The sequence below is a fragment of the Citrus clementina genome, unplaced genomic scaffold (genome assembly GCF_000493195.1).
Source record: "Citrus clementina cultivar Clemenules unplaced genomic scaffold, Citrus_clementina_v1.0 scaffold_4, whole genome shotgun sequence".
NCBI classification, from domain to species: Eukaryota; Viridiplantae; Streptophyta; class Magnoliopsida; order Sapindales; family Rutaceae; genus Citrus; species Citrus x clementina.
Genome location: NW_006262274.1, coordinates 25,545,867 through 25,561,650, shown reverse-complemented (window position 1 = coordinate 25,561,650; position 15,784 = coordinate 25,545,867). Strand labels below are relative to the sequence as shown.

Below are 15,784 nucleotides of genomic sequence, written 5' to 3'. Positions count from 1 at the left end.
TGCACTTTACAAAAATTAAATTCAAATTTGTTGAGGATATTATTAACAAAAAAAGAATGCACTTTAAAATCCTAAATTACAATAAATCTAAGAGTAAATATATAGTTAAGATTGGGTAAATTTCAACTTTAACATTAGATTTTGAGTATGAATTAGCCCATTGACATTTATACATTATCAAAAAATAACTTAAGGGGCAAGACTTGTCTCAAAGCGAGATTATTTATATTTAACTTGATTTATTAATCAAAGCGAGATTATCTCTCAAGTTTATCCGTGAGTTCAATCAGATACAATATAAAAATTTATAAATTTAACTCATGCTCAAAAGGTAAGACTTAATCTCAAATTAATTTATCCATATTTAAGTTTTATTATTGATGGACTGGAGATTATCTCCTAAACAAATTTATGCGAAGATCGAAATAAGATATAAATGTCAAGAAATGGAAATTGAATTAACTAATTGCAATACTAGTAAGTAGTGCAAACTATATCATTATTATGTTTTGGTGTAAAAGCAAAAGCTGCTCCAATCAATTCGGATATTATATATATATATATATATATATATATATATATTAATCTTATGCGTCATGACTGTAGCTAAATTCTTTTGTATTTTTCCTATCAATCTTCTCTTCTAAAGGAAGTAATGTCCTACAAGTTTTGCAGGGCGATTGCTCAATTCTAATCTCTCACTCTTAAGACTAATTATTTATGCTTCACACATACATTTTCTAAAATCACCCAGAGGTAATCATGAGATTGAATTTAATCAATATTGACTTATTTTCATAGCTAAGAAAGAAAAAGATTCACAACGCCCACAATTGGATTTAAAACCCACTTAAATCTTTCTCATCAAAAAGAGATGTTACTCATTTATGTTATTACATATAGTGATGAAATTGATTTTGTAAATGCAAAGAGATATAATTACATCAATTGCTCAGAACAATAATGTCTGTGGGCACTAACTACCGTATCGTCATATAACTTCCAACTGCAAATTACTTTTTCTGGATCCTTTTTGGCTAAGATATGAACTTTTTTTTTATATATTAAAGTAAAAATAATACAAACTAAAAGAGGGATTTAATTAATTAACAGAAATGCATGCCAAAGCGTGCTTAGTTTTCCATCATTCCTAAGATGTAAAAGACAAAAGACTATTCGATGTAAAGCAAACGTAAAGGGTTAGGGCTGCCTAAGGCTAAGATGAGAATATCTCGAGCTCGCCCGAAATTCTCGGTCCATATTTTTCCTATCGATAATGTTAACCAATATTTCTACCTTGGAATGAGAAAATGTTAAAAATTACATTTCGATGTTTGTTGAAATCACCCATTTTCCATAATGTTTCAATTATTTTCATACCAGTACTTTTATGTTCTTTGAATAGACAGCAAAAGGATAAATAAAAAGACAAATTTACCTCTTCTTATCCAGGAGAATATGTGTGTTTTTACAGGCGAATTACATGTGTTCGAGAAGATTTAGGTAATATCCTCTCCACAAAAGCAAATTCTAAACTATTTGGAGCTGAAAATCCCTCTTGTCGCATGCATCTTTCACAGTATATCCAAAACAATTTTATTTTTTTTAAAAGAAATTATATACAATGCAATCCAATTTCATTTATGTTTATGTGAGCAAGATCTGAACTAAAACAAATCTTATAATACCACCATAAGAGTTTTTATTAGAGGTTAAGCTTAACTACTAGCCCCCACATTTAGAATCAATATAAAGGGATCAATTTTAGAGCAATTCTAGGCAACCCAATATCTAAACCATAATTTAAATCCTAAATAATGTAGCATTTTTTCATTGGATAACGGTTAAATAACTTTACAAGTTATAAATGAGTAACACATATCATTGAGACTCAAATGTTAAGATCCATACCATTATTATTAATTTTATGTATAATAAAGTAATTTCATCCCTCATATGTAGTATCGACATTTGGCTATAGACTATGGCTTGTTTTATGAAAGTCACTTAAGCCAATTAATAATGAATAATTATTTTGTACAAAAAAATCATGAATAATTATTAGCTAGCAATTGACTAAAGTCCCCTCCATTTTATCTTTTTGTTCAGTTTAAAAACCTCTGAAAACCCCCCATTAAGAACTCACAAATCAACCGAATTAATCACATTGAAAGATTGCATTGTAGCGCGAAGAGCAAGAAACCAAAAAATATGTTGAACACATGCCCTGTAGTTTGTGGTTACTACGTAAAACGCCCCTCCACAAACTCCCATGCAAACACCACCATTAATGATCATGAATCGTCGGCAATCCACTCCCGCTCCCCTTCTTGCTCCGAAACAGAAGTACTCTCACGATTCACTACTCTCTCACCCTACTCCTCTTCTCGCGGATCCAACAATAGTAACTCTTTCTTGCATGATGAGCTCCCTGCGGGTGAGGCTACCCAGAACCGTCTGATCATTGTTGATCCTCATGATGATGATGGCGATGGGTGGTATCACGGGAGTATTCATAAGTGTTTGTTGATTTGTTTCCGAATAAGTTGGAAGCTTTTGCTGAGTTTGGGAGTTGCATTGCTTCTTTTTTGCATGGCTTCGAAGCCTCCACCGCCAAAGATTTCCATCAAGGTACATATTTTAGTTGAGCTTTCGTTTCCGACTTTGGGCTTTGAACTAAAAGTCGGCCTTTTATTGGGCCCATAATTACAGTGGCCTTTACTTACGGTCTCTAATGGAAATCTTTCCTTGCTTTGAAAACGTTGTTTCTCTATATATTTGTATACATAACTAATCACAGGGAGGAGATTGTAAGAATTTTGTATGTATGGAGTAAATGACACACACACACACACACACACACACACATAATAAATAATTAATTACATAACTAAAAATCCCATTTTCAGATGGCGGGAGTTCATCAATTTGGAATAGGAGAAGGAGTGGATGGCACTGGAGTCGCAACTAAAACGCTCACCTGCAATTGCTCTATTGATCTAATAATAGACAACAAATCTAAGCTCTTTGGCCTCCACATTCACCCTCCAATTATTGAAATGTCCTTTGGCCGCTTCCCCTTCGCATCATCCCACGTAAGTAGGAATATTTCATTAGTTTCACTTAATTAAGCTTCAAAATAACAATCAGTTTGATTAATTAATTCCATGTTATTAATTGTTGATTTGTTGTAGGGTCGAAAATTATATGCTGCGAGCCAGGGTTCTAGCTTGTTTCAATTATCCTTCGGAACAAAAAATAGGCCAATGTATGGAGCTGGAAGAAACATGCAAGATCTGCTGGCGTCGAGAAAAGGGTTGCCTCTGATAATTCGAATGAGCTTCAGATCAAATTACAGGGTTGTCGGGGACCTTATCAAATCCAACTTTCTTCACCGTTCTGAATGCTTTTTGTTCCTCCACAGAAATTATGACAAGAGACATGCGACGCAGGTGTATAATAGCACTTGCGCTGTTACTTCTTGATCTTTATTGTCGTGTCAGTGAGATGAAGAATTAATATAGAATTTCAAAATACCTACAGGACAATAACTAAGGGCCAAGATGAAGAATATACAAAGCTTGTTAAGTGTTTTGAATATTGATATTCATTTATATATGTTGCTTAAACCTTAGCTTGCATTGCATGTAATGTATTGGCAAATATTATAAGGTTGTTCCTTGATATAAATATACACACGAAAATCATTAATACTAGATAGTCTTGTCTCTCATACCCATCCGTATTTCAAAATAACAATAGGGAAGTAATAAAACACTACAAAAATTATTAGGGCATTTTGTTTGAAAATTTATAATCATGAGGTTTATATTTGAAAAATGAATCAGCATCGTCTTTCCAAAATTCAAGGTCTATTTCAAATATCATGTCACTTAATTGTGGCTGCTGGATTCGAGCCCATGTTTCTACGGCCATAACGTAGAAATTAGAATTCTAACAACTGAAATACTACAAAAAGTAGTTGATTACATATTAACTTAATAATATAATATTACTTATCAATAAGCGAAACTGAAATTAAGTCATCAATGCATGATTAAACCGGAGAGCGTGCAATATTAATGGAGACAAGCTCTCACCACCTGCAACTTCCATTACTTTCTGGCCCAGATTTGACGACAAAAGTGGAGATACGAGGATTCACACAAAGATCTTGCGCCAAACTATGTTCTATGTTTGTCATCACTCACGGTAGTCAATCAAATAATTCAAGAACTGTACGTATTCTTCGTATAATTTTAGACCCACCAAATATTCCACAACCTTAAGCGAATAATCAAACATATGGGGTCAGCACTCAGCAGTCAGCACTACGTATGCTGTTTGTTTTAGTGACATAAATGTTTCGTAAAATTGGATGTACAGCATAGCAGTGCTCAGATTAAAATTTCAAGCGTTGAGAGTGAATTGTGCTGTGTTACTGCTCAAAACACCGGGTCTCTAAGTGAGAATTTAATAAGAATATTCAAAGAACACAAAATTGGTCATACCTAATTAAACTTTGATTGAGTATTTTATACCCAGCTCCCACTAGGTTCTAATCTCCAAGTGTTTTAATTAATTCATGAGTGGGTTGTTGATCCCGGCCCCTTGAATGTGATTATTACCTTGATATTTAGTACTCCTTTTACAATGCTCCTTTTTCAAGTACAAAAACCCTTATATATTCTCAATGGCACTAGGCTCCCGAACATTGTAATTAACTATATTAGTCACCAAACGAATGGAACAGTAATTAAATTAATCTAAAGCCAAAGCATTAACTTTAGCATATAAATTTTGAAGCTAATTGATGTTTGATTATGGGAGTTTAATTATTGATTTTATGCAAAACATGGGAGGAGCTAGCGACGTTAGTGGATTGACAAGCTTTGAGGCAATATTGAAATTTATTGATGCATCTCCATGCACTAAGGTGGACCTCTTAAAATGATGACATATTTTCGACATTAATGGGCTTCTTTGAATTTTTATATTATCTTGTTTGTTTTGTTGTGAACCAAGCACCAATAACATTTTCAATCTCAATTAAGTTTAAAGAAATTAATTAATTAATTAATTACAATCAACATAAGCATGCACCTCAGCACTTGCAAAATCATTTATATTTTTTTAGCATGACAACATTTCTGTGACACTAACCAGTCGTCCATTCATTAGTTTGGCGCTTGCGTTTGATAACATATGTGTTAGGTTACTGCTCTTATGCACCATTATTAACAGTTTACGTGCCAAATTAAGAAAGAGTTGAACATCACCATGTATTAAATACAACTAAGTTCTGTGTGAGATTGTTTTTTTTTTTTTTCCATAAAGTTCAAAATTGATTTTAAAAAATCAATTTTAATGTTCGATCAATTTTTAAAAAATTATTTTTGACAAAATCATACCATCATACAATAGATTTTAAAGAGTAAGAAAAAGATAACTTCTTAAAAATCTATTTTATGCTTCATGCAATTTTATATGTATCCTCACATATATTATAAAAATCTAAAATCATCTCTATTTAATTAGAAAAATAAAATCATTAAATTTAATTAGATTATTATTATTATTATTACCAATTAGATTTAGACAACAAAATAAAATAAATATGTATATTTAACTTATCAGTTATTATATATACATGGTAAAAATATAAAATATACATGTTTATAAATATGTAAATTAATTTTTATTTAATATATTGACCATTTCAGTCGTTTACATTCTTATAATAGTTTAACAGTTAGTTTTACTAAACACATGTGATTACTTTTAAAAATTTATAGTATAGATAATAGTAATTATTTTAATTAAAAGCTTTAAAATTACTAAACAACTCACCCTAAGCGACAAAAGTTAGCATTTGGAATTTAATTTGTTAATTAAAAGTATAAAAATATGTGATGTTGTAACGATAATCAATTATCAACATTTGTAGCAGGAATTTTTATTTGAGAAGAAACGTATATATATAATAAACACAATGTTGCACGGGAAAAAGGCAAATGGAAGTGGATGGATATTGTGTGGCTTCCACGCGAAAGTGGACTCCATCTGTTATTTTTAATCGAATATAGCGTGGCTTCCACACGAAAGTGGAACTTTGTGCTAATTTATTTTTAATAATAAGTAAAAAGAACCAAGAAGCTTGCCAAAGCCAAGCAATACACCATTGAAAATTTCATTATTAACTTATCATCACACATAGGCAGGCAATGTGATATTTGGGGCCCTTCAGTTTTGGTAGCCAGAGTAGTTAGTAGTACCATGATAAAGAGTACACTCACTCCCAAAAGCTAATTGCAAACAAATTGTAGAGAGAATGATCGATGTGTGATACGCAATATGCAATATGCAATATGCAATATGCAATATGCAATATGCTCTCTCATTGATTTGTTGGATTATTTAGCAATTGTACCCATTTGTACTTCTCCTTTCTCTCTCTCACCAACGCCACCACCAACAACAACAAAGAAATGATAATTTATTAATTAACTCATCAAGAATACAAGGCAATTAAAGCAAACGTAAATTTATACTTTAATTTTATAAGAAACAGACAATGATAGAATCAAAACAATAAATCAAATGATTGATTTCTTCATATTAACTATTGATTTCAAAAAGATTGATTGACTTAATATTTACTAATCAATCATTATTTCTAAATTATTTTCATTATATTATTTTTCTTCTCTAACTTTCATATAAATACCCATATAAATTGAACCATATAAATGCATAAAAGTATAATTTATCTATTTTTATATTGTCTCTAAAAAGTTTTCAAAGAAAACTCTATAAAGATTCGTAAGGCAACCATATGCACAGCAGAAATAGATCTCAAATTCATGCATGTTGAATCACAAGGCTACAAGCGACATGCTCAAATTCCCATCGACGAGCAAAGGAAGCACATAACCAACACCAAGAAGGGACGGATTAATTGATGTTTCCCAATCGGACTAATTAATTATATATATATATATAACTTTTAAAATGCCCATTTTAAACAAACCTTCCAAGTTCTAACCCAGGTAATTTATTTATTATTAGTAAGTGCCTCCTTAGCAGAGGCTCGCTTATTATAAAAAGAAAAAGAAAAAAAAATTAAGAAAGAAAATTTAAACTCCATCATCAGATATGAGATAACGTTCGCCATTAGAAAATTTAGCTCCATCCTCAGATATGAGATAACGTTCGCCATTAATTATGTCTACTGCTTTTCATTGTGCACCCAGAAATTGATGAAATCCAGAGTCGAAGCATTTTTCTACTAAAATTAGGTAAGCATGCGGTGTTTGGAATCCAACGTAGCCCACATTACCAAAAAGGTTTCTCTGTTAAAGCCACTAACTTGTTAAAAGCACTTACAGTTTTTGTATATCACAAATTGTCAGAGTACGGCTAAACCTACGCGTGGTTCCATAAAATTTCATGCAATTAATAGAAAATTTGCAACTGTCACCTTCACGGTGGGTTTTTTTTTTTTTTTTAATTCTTTCTTTTCTCTCAATTTGCCACGCAAAGAAATTGGGATTTGAGAATTGTATGCTATGAAAAATTTGAAAAATGTAATAAAAACATGTATTAATTTATACGAGGGTGAAATTATTTGAACCCACCAATTTATTCTCTGCATTTTTTTTGTTAAAAACTTTATTATATGAATAATTTTTTAAAAAATTACTTAACTAACCCTTTTCTTCTTTTTCTCTTCTCAATTTCACAAATTGTTATCAATTCATTTAGATATATTCTTTTACCTACAAATAACTGATATCACTAACTAAGAGAAACAAACCCACCGTTTAAAAATAAACATCAACATTTTTTTATCTCCCATATGAATATAGAAATTAGTTTTTGCCAAACACAAAAGCTAATAAAAATCAAGAAAAAAAATTCTCATGTATAGAAAGAATGAAATAGAGATCATGATATAGTAAAAAAGACCCAAAAAAAGGAATTCAAAAGAAAGTGAAATTGACCCAAAAAAAAGGAATTCAAAAGAAAGTGAAATTGAGTATTTAGTTTACAAAATATGAGAGTAGGGAGAGAATACGCAATTTAAGGTAGAGAGAGAAAGGGATTAGTAAAAACTAATTTTGAAATTTTAAATTTTTAATAATGATTTTATTTTTTAAATTTGGTGTAGAGAGGTATTTGGAAGTTTCAAATGCCTCCACCATTTATAAAATAGGGTAAATACTTGTTTAATTCCTATATTTTATGTTAGACATCTATTTAGTCCTTATATTTTGAAAAATATCTTAAGACATCCTTCTTATTAAATATGTTATATATTCCCCTTTTTTTTTCTTTACTTTTACAATAATATCCTTGCAATAATCTTTACATAAGTTACATTAATTTCCGTTTACCAAATTAATATCAAATTAACCCCCGAATTAAAATAAGAACAAAAAATTTTATATTAATTTTAATTTACCTTTAGCGTTATTTTGATAAATTAATTATTTTTATGAATGTCCAAGTTATGGTAATGATATTTTTATAGAAGTTGAGAAAAAATAAAAGTATATGTGTAACATATTTAATAACATAGGTGTCTTGAGATACTTTTCAAAATATGAGGATTAAATGAACATTTCAACTAAAATATAAAGACTAAACAAGCATTTATCTATTAAAATGTATAGTAGTTTCATGATTTGGCTCTGTCTTGGAGATTCTCTTATGCCTATGGAGAATAGTTCTTGAGTTTGGACCCGTGATATAAATTGGGCAAATAAGATTAACTAAGGTCATGTTTAGTATTGAGGTGGTGTAGCTTTTAAGTCAATAAATACAATGTGAAAAAAAATTATAATTATGAAATAAGAGTTAATAGTATGTGGTAGATATTACTTCTTAATAATATTTTTGACAAAAATATCAAAGATATTATAGTTTTTTCTATTATATAAGTATGAGATCAAATCAACCAACTTCTAAACCGCTACAGTTAGTGTTCACCAAACACTTTAATATTGTAATTTTTTAAAAAAATTTAAATTATAACTGTCTAATTTCAATGCCAAATAAGGCCTAAGTTTATAAATTTAGAACTCATAAACTAGCGGTTGAGTATTGGCCAAGTTGATATATTTCAACAAGCTCAAAATATTCTCATACAGGAAACTAATTACATCACCAGGTTAGTTATTAAGAAATCAAGTGATCTTTTTATGAGTTTGATTTATAAAAGAAAGTATAACGAGTCCATCTGGTTAATTGGTTGGGCACAATCACCAGAGTGTTAATTTAATTTTGCACTGTGTCTGTCTTTCTTTCTGACGTGTCCAAATTTGACCTAAGAAATCTGAAAATGTGCTGCCACTAACAAATCTTTCTCTCTCGTGAATTTATATATAAATACTACAAGACGTGAGAGAGAGGAAACGATACATAAAGCCAAGAGTAGGTTGAGATTTGGTAATGCAAAGCAAAAGAAAGTTGGCGGGGAAAAAGCTCTTCGTATTCTCATAATCACCCAGGGAACGAATTATTGCGAAGGTACTCCTAATTCATAAACTCATGATGATTGACAATTCCTTTAATTCACTGCTTTTTATACCTAATTGGTTTCTATATTTAGACTCCTCATTGCCATATGTTCCTTTCACTTTCTTTCTTTTATTTGTTTCCAACTAATATTAGCTTTATATATTTAATACGGATATTAGCTCAATCATAAGATCACAGCTTGTTCTCTACATGCATGCATGAATCAAACATTAACAATTAATTACTGTTTATTTTTCAAAATCAATAATCAATGTTTTACGTTAGTTTGGCATTTAATATAAAAAAAAAAAATTACATTTATTTGAGATTGAGGCATAATTTTATTTTAACTTAATCTGTGGTAGTTCTGCTGTCAGAGTGTTTTTGGTAAACTTAACAATACCGCAATATCTAACAAAGTTTGAGTCAAGCTTTTACTACTGTTCAAAGATTGTGTGAATTTGAAACATGATAAGCATTTGCCCCGACTCCTGATGCAGTGCAATGCAATATCAATATAACATAACTATATTGTAGGTCGAGGGAGAGGCGAAGCAAAACCCCGTGTCGAAAAAGGATTCAAGAAAAGATAGGGGTACGAATTAAAACTTACCCAATTATATTTAAAAATTTAACGTTGTGGCCCTTAAATTTATCGATTTTTTATTGCAACCTCATCAAGTTTGTATTTTATTCATTGTAGCCCCCATCAAGCCCAAAACTGATTATGCTACTGGCGTCGTTTTTAAAACACTCTAAAAGGTTGAATTTTTATTGAAAATACTTCAACACGATCAACTTGATTTTACTGATGCATGATCAGCAGCCAATAATTTTTTTTTAATTGGACGTAACTTATTTTGCAATGATGTCTCAAATATTTTAGACACCATCCATAAATATACGATGAGGTGGCCTGTTTTTATATAAAAAAAAATGGTCTATTTTATCTTAAAGTTTGCTTTCGTAATAAATTTAGGTCACTAGTCAAGTTATCTCTTAAATTCTAATTCACTATTTTGACCACGTACGGATTTCCCATTTTTGTAGTTTTAAAAATTGATGACGTGTCACCATTTTCGCATCCTGCTTCTAATATTTGTTTTCTAACGTCCACCGATCCATCTCCTATCACATCTTGTCGTCCAAGGAGGCAAAGTAAGTAAATAAAAGTTAAAAATGCAATGCATTAACTATGTATTGACAGATGGCATGTTTATATTGCATCGAGTTTTAGCAGCCGCACGTGTAAGTTTTTCTGTTGGTCATCACTCTTAAACACAACTGTTTTAGCTGTATTTACAACCTCATAGTCAAGTCATATGATCTTCTCAAGGAAAAAAGTGTTTGTGCAACATTTATTTCTCTTTACTATTACCTAACCAAAATAAATCTTATTAATAAAAAAATTTTATTTTTCTTAACGAAAAGATTTGATGCACATTGCAAGTAAGAAATAACGCGGCGTAGCAACATGAGGTTGCCCAGAGAAAGAAATTATAGTAAATAAAGTTAATTAGCAACCAAGTTCCAACCGGTCACGGAGTTGCCATATCATGTGTCAATGAAGCTCATGCTTGTATACTTGATTAACTTACTCATTATATCGACACAACTAAACTAATTATTCATTGGAAAAAATTTCTTTAGTTGACTCGACGTCGCTAAGGTCGGTGCGAAGTGTGAACAATGACTGCTGATGCAAAAGTCTTAATAAAATCTAATTTTATATGACTGCATGGATATTGATCCATCTTGTGTTCGAGAAATATTATCTGGGGGAAACTCAACGAATCTTGCTGGGAAGGCAGCTCCATAGAGTCGTCGACAGAGTGTCTTCATATATATGTAGATATATATTAAACTTTTGTTGTGAAAATAAATGCACTCTAGAATATAGGTTTAAGGTTTTGTTCGTACGTGATTTGGAGTGGCATTGTTGGTGATGCTATTTGGGGGTTTTTGAACTGAGGAAGGTTTATGTATGTCAGGGCATAATCTAAGTTTACTAGGCGTCAAAATGATTTTATATTATATGTGTTTCCTAAGTGACTTTTGTCTTGGCCTAAACTTTGAGATTACAATACTATATTTCTTGTTGAAATTTAGCTGTTAGATTATAGTATCTTATAATCTAAGTATTCAAACAAGAAAATTGGAACTCAAATCGAGTCTCAAAGTAACAGCTAAATTAAGTTCTAAGTTTTCTATCCTATGATATAATTCCAAATGCTATGTTAAGGCCCAAAATAGCAAAAATATGAAAAAAAAAAAAATCTTGGATTTTGAAATTTGCCCATCTCATCACAAGCTTGAATGAAACTGCACATGAGGCATCCAACTGTAACCTGTGTAATAACTCAAGTTGTTCTTAGCTTATTATAAAGTTACCTTAGTAATTTTTGAGCCTTTATCTCGATCTTTTAGATTCACTAAACCTAATTCAATTTCAATATATTTTCAAGACTTTATTTTGGCATCTTAAAATAGAGAAATTCTAAAATATATTAGAGGTAATACAATCAACTAATAAATATATGATATATGTATTTAGATTTAATATAACCACCACTTGCATGATGATTTAAAAAAAATACACATAATTTATTTTTTTTTATGACTGACTTAATATTTTTGATGTGTTCTAATATTTTTGTTTGAAATATGTCCGATCTAATTAAGTTTCAAGTAATATTGAATTTAAGCTTTTGACCATTTTAACGCTTTACCTAATATTCATTGATTCGATTTTAAGATTTGCGCCTAGTTCTGTGTCTAACATATTTTTGCTAGGACCCAAAAAGTGTTTCCTTGAAAATGTGCATTTTTAACTTGATACCTTCGCTCCTATCAGTTAACAGCACTTGCTAAAAATATGATATTGAAAGCGGTGGGGAAAATCTTTTAAAAAAATGTTTTCTTAAAGAAGCTTCGTTTGACAGAAATTGAATTTTTTATGTAACTGAGGAAGGTTCAACTACAGAAATTAGTTGTATAAGTTAACTTGAGTTTGTCACTGAATGTGCTAAGTTGGCTTTTACTGCTTTTTAAGCATATGCATTCAATTGGTATGTCGAGTATTTTTCCTACTACTACTACTAATATTACTAAAAATATATATTGAATGTGCTATTCTACTACTACTACTACTACTAATACTAATCACTCCTCAGTTGGTATGTCGAGTATTTTTCTATTTTCACACCGACACTACACTTGAGTGGCTTGTTTATGCAAATAAATTCTGCACACTTTTATGGAATTTGAATTTTGAAACTCATTCAATGTCATCATAGGCCCTGATTGAAGACACATTTAACTTGGAGCTGTCACTTTGAACAAATTCGCGTTTCAAATATCATGGCTGAGGACAGTACTCTGCGTTCATCAAGCAGCAGGTGGCTGATGCCAGTCTTTGTTTTCTTCAAAGATGCGCGGTACAAATTTCAATTTTCTTGATATTTTAAGAACGGGTAGGTCGATCGGTCTTATATGTGATTATGTGTAACATGACATCAATTCATTGTCATGTGAAATTTTCAGGCTTGTCTTCAAGATGGATTCAATTGGTATGGAGATATTAAGGATTGCATTTCCTGCTGCCTTAGCTTTAGCTGCTGATCCTATTGCTTCTCTCATTGACACAGCATTTATCGGCCGTTTAGGTATATGCTCTTATAGGAAATAACGGCGAGTTAAAAATATATTATAGAAGCTAATTAATTATAATCAAACTCTCTAATCAGTTAATGTTTTTATGCATGTATATGTACATATATACAGGGCCGGTGGAGCTTGCAGCTGTTGGAGTTTCTATTGCAATATTCAATCAAGCATCAAGAATTACAATATTCCCATTAGTTAATATTACAACCTCATTTGTTGCTGAAGAAGATACCTTTGAAAGAATAAAAAAAGTTAAAGAACCAGTACAAGGAGATGAGGATCATAATGACAGCTTGGAAAAGGGTGAGGCCGTTAAAAGCAGCAAACGAAGCACTGAAATGAAGGAGCCTGAAGATAACTGGGAAAAGGGCTCGGCTAAAACCAGCAGCACTGAAGAAAATGAAGCCACTTATAGCAATAATGAAACCAAAGAGTCGTCATCAGTGCCCCAGAACGGTACTCTTTGCAATAAGCCACTTACTGCAAATACTACAACATGCAATAAGTCTGCTGCTCAAAGTGATAGCGAAATTAGTAGCGCGACTAAGGTGACCAAGAAGAAGCGAGATATCCCTTCAGCATCAACAGCACTATTTATGGGCTCGATTCTTGGTCTTGTTCAGGCTATTTTTTCTTGTATTTGGAGCTAAAGTTCTCTTGAATATTATGGGCGTCAAATCTGTGAGTTCTTTATTATTTTATTTAATTTGATTCACTACTTGTCACTTCATTCTTTCAAGCATTATTATTGAAACTTATTAAATGTAAATCAAATCGCTCTAGAGTTTAGATCCACCTTGTGAGAGCGGAATTATTTGAGTGCCAAACCAAGTGTACATACCCCTTTAATTACTGCTTCTACTCTATATGCATTTCTGTATGCTGCTGCTCTTTTCAGTTGAACCGACTAAGAGTCACTTATGCAAATTTACTTTCTAATGGACAATTATTAATGATCAGGATTCACCTATGATGAGCCCAGCTAAAAAATACTTGACTTTGAGATCACTTGGTGCTCCTGCTGTTCTTCTCTCTTTGGCAATGCAAGGCGTCTTTCGAGGGTTTAAGGATACAAAAACTCCTTTGTATGCCACTGGTAAGCAAAATTTATATATATATGAAATAAAGAGTAAAAAATAAATAAATCTAGTACTTTCTTCTTCGTTGTTAATAGTCTTGGGATTAAAACAGTTGCAGGAGATTTGGCAAATATCATTTTGGACCCAATATTCATCTTTGTTTGCCGTCTTGGTGTTAGCGGCGCAGCCATTGCACATGTTCTTTCTCAGTAAGTTTGTGTTGTGCATATCAATTCTATTTTTCTGATTTCATATATATTCTCTTTCATCTTATATTCTTCTTCCAAATTCTTAATTGAGAGAAAAAGACGTACGAATTGTTAAGTTTTAAGATTTGCCCCCACATGAATATATAGACCTCTGTAGATTTAAGATTAGTGTAATATAATACTTATATATCCATCCAAATAAATAGAATTCACATCTAAGGGGTTGTTTGTTAAACATTTGAAGTTTGAAATTCATATATTTTCTAAAATTTGCTTGTTTGTTTTTGTAACTTAATATTTGATTTGTAGATATTTTCATCTGAATATAAAAAATATATTTTTGTAATTTTTATTTAAATGAAAAAATGTCTGAATGAGAAGTTATAAAACATGTTTATTTTCTAAATTATAAAATCTAATCTTTTTTTTACAAGAAAATAAATATCAAATAACTATATTTAAGATACTTTTTTTATTCATAAAAATAAATAAGATACTACTTATATTTAGATATTAGAAAATAAAAAATAAATATATTATTTAAATATTCGTATTCAAACTTATCGAGATTTCAGAAATATTAAGACCCATTCAGATTTCCCGACAGAGGAGGGGGGAAACATGCTACCTAAAAGTCAATTTCTAAAGCAGTGGGGTTCTAGGTGTTAATTTCCAAAAGAGTGGGGTCTAATTGTCCATTAAGTCAAACTAGGGGGTTTGAGTCAATGCCCTCCTCTGTTTAATGGATATTCCAACTTTCAAATTGTGTTTGTACATTGTATTAACAATGTATTTACTGATTATCTTTCCAGGTACTTGATTTCACTGATCCTCCTGTTGAAGTTAATGAAAGAAGTTCATCTCTTACCCCCAAGTCTCAAAGATTTGCAATTTAGTCGGTTTCTTAAAAATGGTAAGGTTCTCAGGAATCATCTGATTGCTTTTCAGTTCATCTATTAATTAATTATGACGGCACTTTTAATTAAATTTATAAAATATATTACCATTGGCTAATCTAATATTATTTGACAATATGTTTCGTTATTTTGGGCACAGGTTTTTGGCTGTTAACAAGAGTGATAGCAGTGACAATATGTGTGACTCTGGCTGCCTCAAGGGCCGCAACGCTTGGTTCAATTCCTATGGCTGCTTTCCAGATTTGCTTACAAGTCTGGTTGACTTCATCTCTTCTAGCAGATGGTTTAGCCGTCGCTGGACAGGTAATTTTTTTTTTTTTTGGGGGGGGGGGGGGGGGGGGGGGCTCAATTTAACATCCTTTTTTCGGGGGAAAAAAATTTTGGTGGAAAA

General features: G+C 31.3%; 1 protein-coding gene across 1 annotated transcript in view; it reads left to right on the top strand.

Moving 5' to 3' along the window:
* Positions 1–12,860: 12,860 nt before the first annotated feature.
* The window catches only part of LOC18043441 (protein DETOXIFICATION 43), a 3,473-nt gene continuing 549 nt past the window's right edge, over positions 12,861–15,784 (top strand). The window contains 8 exon segments of the mRNA XM_024186352.1: positions 12,861–12,959; positions 13,066–13,187; positions 13,306–13,817; positions 13,819–13,869; positions 14,149–14,284; positions 14,380–14,476; positions 15,289–15,389; positions 15,533–15,696. Of these exon segments, the coding sequence (XP_024042120.1) occupies positions 12,883–12,959; positions 13,066–13,187; positions 13,306–13,817; positions 13,819–13,869; positions 14,149–14,284; positions 14,380–14,476; positions 15,289–15,389; positions 15,533–15,696 (1,260 nt within the window). The 5' untranslated portion in view covers positions 12,861–12,882.